We start from the raw sequence: 4,507 nt of genomic DNA on the forward strand, positions 1-4,507 counted from the left end.
CATTGGAGGGGGTGTATACCTCTGGTGCATGGAGGTCAGAGATCAGCTTGTAGTGGTTGGTTCTCTCTACTGTGTGTTTCTTTAAACTCAGGTTCCCGGGTTAAATGGTGCCTTTACCTGCTGAGCCATCCTGCCCGTCCATGAATTTCTTCAGGAAGAAATTATTTCCTATCTTCAGCGACATCCCAGCAGCCAGTACGCCTACAGGGCAAGGATAAAAGTGTACATCTTTTGTACAAATGTGAGCTTTAGTTCTACAGGATGGTTCTCAGCATTAATAAATAATTTGGAGTGGTACTAAAAACATGACTTTGAAAACACAGAAAAGCCTTTTCGGTGGTGACGACCTCCCTAGGAGAGCATGCCTCTCACAAAGGATCTCCTTCGTTCCTCTCTAGAGGAAGAGGAAACACAAGAAAAAGGCGCCTGGTGTAGAGCCCCAATTCTGACTTCATGTATGTGAAATGCCCAGGATGCTGTAAAATCACCACAGTCTTTAGCCATGCACAAACGGTAGTCTTGTGTGTTGGCTGCTCCATTGTCCTCTCTTGCCGAAGACCCTCTGGGTCCCTTTGTCTGCGTGGAACGGGTCTCTGGGGCAGGTGGACAAGGCGTCGGCGGGTGACAGACAGACCAACACGAGAGATTGTGTAGAATCTGAATGTATGTCACAAAGTGAACACCAATCTTATATAGTACAGAAAATACAAAGGGTAGCAGGCAAAGTACATTGAAGTTACCTGATACAAAACAAAGGAATGACTTCAAAAGGACTTACAGGAACCAGGTAAATGTTTACAGTAAAGATAAAGCAGTCCTGCCTAGGGTCAGCTTAATGACAGGTAAGGATTTCACACTCTAGTGCTATACCTTTGAGCCTTGTGAAGGCTAGCACCAGGGGGTTCTGCTCTTAGCAGACCTCATGAATAATGCAACATCACAACCCCCCTATCTCCTAGGCCTTGCTAAATTCTTATATGAGTGTAACTTTTAAGTATCTGGAGAATCTCCATTTGTCAGAAGAATTTATCAACTTGCTTCAAATATTCAATGTAGCCTGTACTGAAGATTTCTATCTCAGTGGGATTCCCTGGCTCTTTCATGGTATTCCCTTGTTTGGGTGAGATTTGCTACTGTCCTTAGTAAATACTTTGCAGACCAGCTCTGAGCTACTGGCTCCATCTTTTGCAATGCTTAATTAGTTACTGAATAGGTAACTTCTTTACTGCATTCCTGCCAGATTCTAAGCTCCTAGGCTTCTGGGACCTTGGAACACTGGAGAGACTTAACTATAACAGAATTTTTCCATACACCAGACTAACTCGGGAATAGGGTATGAGTATGTGGATATATGAGAACGCCAAAGCTCCAGGAGGTGAGTTTCCTTGAAACTCTTTTCCTCGTGAGTGCTTTCAGACTTTTCAGCCTGTCAAGCAGACTTGACCAGAGTGCGTGGCATTTCCCAGTGTGCGTGACACTCTCTCAGCCTACAGTTAGAAAAGCAAGGCTGACAGAAGGATGCTCCTCCAGGAGGAAGCAGCACTGAAAGTCCTGATTCAAGATAAGTGGGAACCTTCCTAATAAACACATTTTGGATATATAGGATAAAAGAAAAAGAAAAATGAAAAAAAAAACTTAAAGGTAACCAAACGAGGAAAGCATAAGTGTCCATGAAGAAGAAGTACTGGAGGAACTCAGGGCCAAATAGATTAAGATAGTTAGGAAACAAAGCCCAGACAGTGACAGCCCTTTATCGGGACCTACACACCCGTGGAAGGGTTAAAATGGGCCAATTAGAGAGTGACAACAGAAAAACACTGTAATAGTGAGCCTGGGTCCTCCCTTCAGAGCACCAACTCAACATCTATGCACATACTAACTGTGCTTGAGAAACACAGAAAGTAGTCCAAAGGCTTTTACACACTAGGCCTGTGTGAAACCAGGATGCCAGAGCTTCTCAGAGCTCCAAGCACCCTCTCTTCATGATGCTCCCATGGCTCAGTGTGGCACAGCTTGGCAAACTGCCAGCCCCCCTTCTCCCTGGAGAGAGAGAGAGAGAGAGAACTGAAAACCCATTTCTGACATTCCAGATCTGCTCCAGGGACTGAGTTTTGCTTCACGTTCACCACTGGAGCTTTCCAGAACCACTCAGACCCTGTGGGGATGCTCATCTAAAGTAAAATAAAATAAATCAGGATATTCTGCTGCAGCCTTGGAAGAAAGGCACTGGAGGGAGCATGAGGAGACACACCCACAGTTCAGGTTTGAGCTCACGGTGGGGCGACACAGGAACAAGCTGCAGGTTTGACAGCTGGCATAGAAGCTGAGGGCTCACACTCTGAGTCACAAGCTCAAATCAGAGAGAAACCAGGAATCAAAAGGAAACAAGTCTTTTGTTTAACTCTCAATCAAGACCTGCCCCCCATCCAGTGACTTCCTCCAAGAGGGGCACACCTGCTAAGCCTCCGCAAACAGCACCAGGAACTGGAGGTCAAGCATTCAAATACCCGCGACTATGGGGGGCAATCCATTCAAACCACCACATAGGATTCATCAGCAGATGAGGCCCAAAGGAGGAATCTCTGGCTTTGAGAATTTCTCAGGACAAACATTCAAAGCTGAAAAGCTAGAAGAAAAACTTAAGAAAAAAAACTTAAAAATCATCAGAAGGTATGTCCAAGAATGTGGGAAACGCCCAAAGGTTTTCAGAGACTAGGAGTTGGATGGACTCTCTGGTAGGCAGGCAGATAGGGAGAGAGGATATGCTTAGGTAACAAAAGTAGCCAGTTTCCAGGACAGCCTGATTCTCCCTCACCCTCCTGCCTGAGACAAAAGTCCCTGCAGTTTAAAACAAACCTCTTACTGGTTTTTGTCTCCCAACAACAGGTCCCCTACTGATGAACTGGCTCAAGAAGTTCCAGGCTGGATTAGGATTTATGGCAAGTGGTTGCTTACACATGATTGGTTACATGTTATGCATAATTGGTCACCCATTCACCCATCTTATTTTTCTTCAAACTGATCAACCCTAAACTAGGGGAGCAAAGATCTTTAGGAACCCCACCCCCACCCCAAGCCCTTGAGAAGAGACTAGGGTTTTTTTTTGGGGGGGGGGGGCGTCACAGAGGGTCATATGGGGACAGAGCTCCTCACTGAACCTGACTCAGCTAGACTGGCTGAGAGCTTCCGGGATCTGGCTGCCTCCACCTTCCTCCTGATGCTGTGCCTATTTTTTCTGCTTGAGTTTTAGAGACCTGGTCTCAGGGCCTCTATTGGACAAATTCTTGGAGGCAGTTTGTTTTTTATATTACAGGAGTGCTGCTAATATCCAGTGAGTGGGAGCCAGCGGTGCAGTGTGAGGACAGCTTGACCTTCACGGCAAAGCTATCTGGGTGAAGAACTCACTGTGCTGAGGCTGAGATGCCCTGGCCTATCTGCCCAAACCAAGCCAGATGAGTTTAAAATGAAATGCCAGGCACCGCAGAACTTGTCTGTAGTTCAAGGCCAGCCTGGGCACTTAGCAAGGACTTATTTCAAGAGAACAGAAAACTGGATGAAGTTACATCTCAGTAGAAGACTTGCCTGTCATCTGAGAGAGGCCCTAGGTCAATCATCAATGCTACAAATAAAGAAAAAGCATTAAAGGAGTGAAATTTTTATAGGAAATATTAAACATATATAAACCTCAGAGAGGATGGCTTTCTATATTACTTAATAATTTTTGAAATTATATGTTGGATGCCACACCCAACTTTTTCCCGTCTGAGCCCATCAATCCTCAGAGCACGTCCTCAAAGTATTTTGATGGTTCCTAGTTTTGTTTTGTTTTGTTTTGTTTTCTAATGTGAAACAGTATCAAGCTTTTGGCAACGTTGAAGACATAATGCAGAGAACCTTTTTGCAAGCATTTAATAGTTACCAGAATGACAGACCATAATCTCAGATCTTTAGTGTCCCTTCTCCCCATATTAGAACAATTCAACTATCAGCAGAAGAAAGTCACACACTGTAATCCTGGGTCCACTCAGATTTGCTGGTTGCACAATGATGGCTTATGTAGAGAATTATGTATGACACTTACTTACCATGCCTCCTTACTCAGAGTTTGTCTGATGTTTCCTCACAATTGGTTTGAGCTTCATCTTAGGCAGGATCATGGCAGCAGGAATGCTGAGACCCTATGGCATCCTGTTAGTTGGCCCATGGCTTCAATTTGTCCCATGACCAGTCATCCCATTACCTACTGGCCATCCCTGTCTTGGTTCTTTCCTATTGGTGTAGTTGACTATCCTAGGCTGGGTGATGATTCATAAAGAAAGAGAGGGTCTTTGGCTCACGGTTCTGGAGACTGTGAATGTCAAAAGCATTGCCCTGGCATCAGCTTTGACAGGCTTGTTAGTGTGTGGAATCATCAGAGGTTGGGGGAAGGCCCAAGTAAAACAGTGTTTGGGGGGACATACCAGGACCCCTCAGTCACGATCTCAAAGTGGCTGTGGTTGCCTGCACA

At 45.2% G+C, this 4,507-nt stretch overlaps 1 protein-coding gene across 2 annotated transcripts; it reads left to right on the top strand.

The window, feature by feature from the left end:
- Positions 1-361: 361 nt before the first annotated feature.
- LOC110289799 (small ribosomal subunit protein eS27-like) lies at positions 362-1,546 on the top strand. Of its 2 annotated transcripts, none has more exons than XM_085828870.1 (2): positions 362-566; positions 1,498-1,546. In XM_085828870.1, the coding sequence occupies exons 1-2, from the start codon at positions 454-456 to the stop codon at positions 1,544-1,546; spliced, it is 162 nt and encodes a 53-aa protein (XP_085684996.1). In that variant the 5' UTR covers positions 362-453. The 2 variants fall into 2 exon arrangements, with proteins under 2 accessions (XP_085684996.1, XP_085684997.1); XM_085828871.1 differs by having other exon boundaries at positions 454-542; positions 1,477-1,546.
- Positions 1,547-4,507: the final 2,961 nt, after the last annotated feature.

The sequence above is a fragment of the Mus caroli genome, unplaced genomic scaffold (assembly GCF_978045245.1).
Source record: "Mus caroli unplaced genomic scaffold, Mus_caroli_1 scaffold_2, whole genome shotgun sequence".
Lineage (NCBI taxonomy): Eukaryota > Metazoa > Chordata > Mammalia > Rodentia > Muridae > Mus > Mus caroli.

Coding starts and splice junctions, on each gene's coding strand:
- LOC110289799 (XM_085828870.1), top strand. CDS start 454: ATGTATGTGAAATGCCCAGGATGCTGTAAAATCACCACAGTCTTTAGC. Junction 567..1,497: donor TCTTGCCGAAGACCCTCTGG/GTCCCTTTGTCT, acceptor GCCTACAGTTAG/AAAAGCAAGGCTGACAGAAG.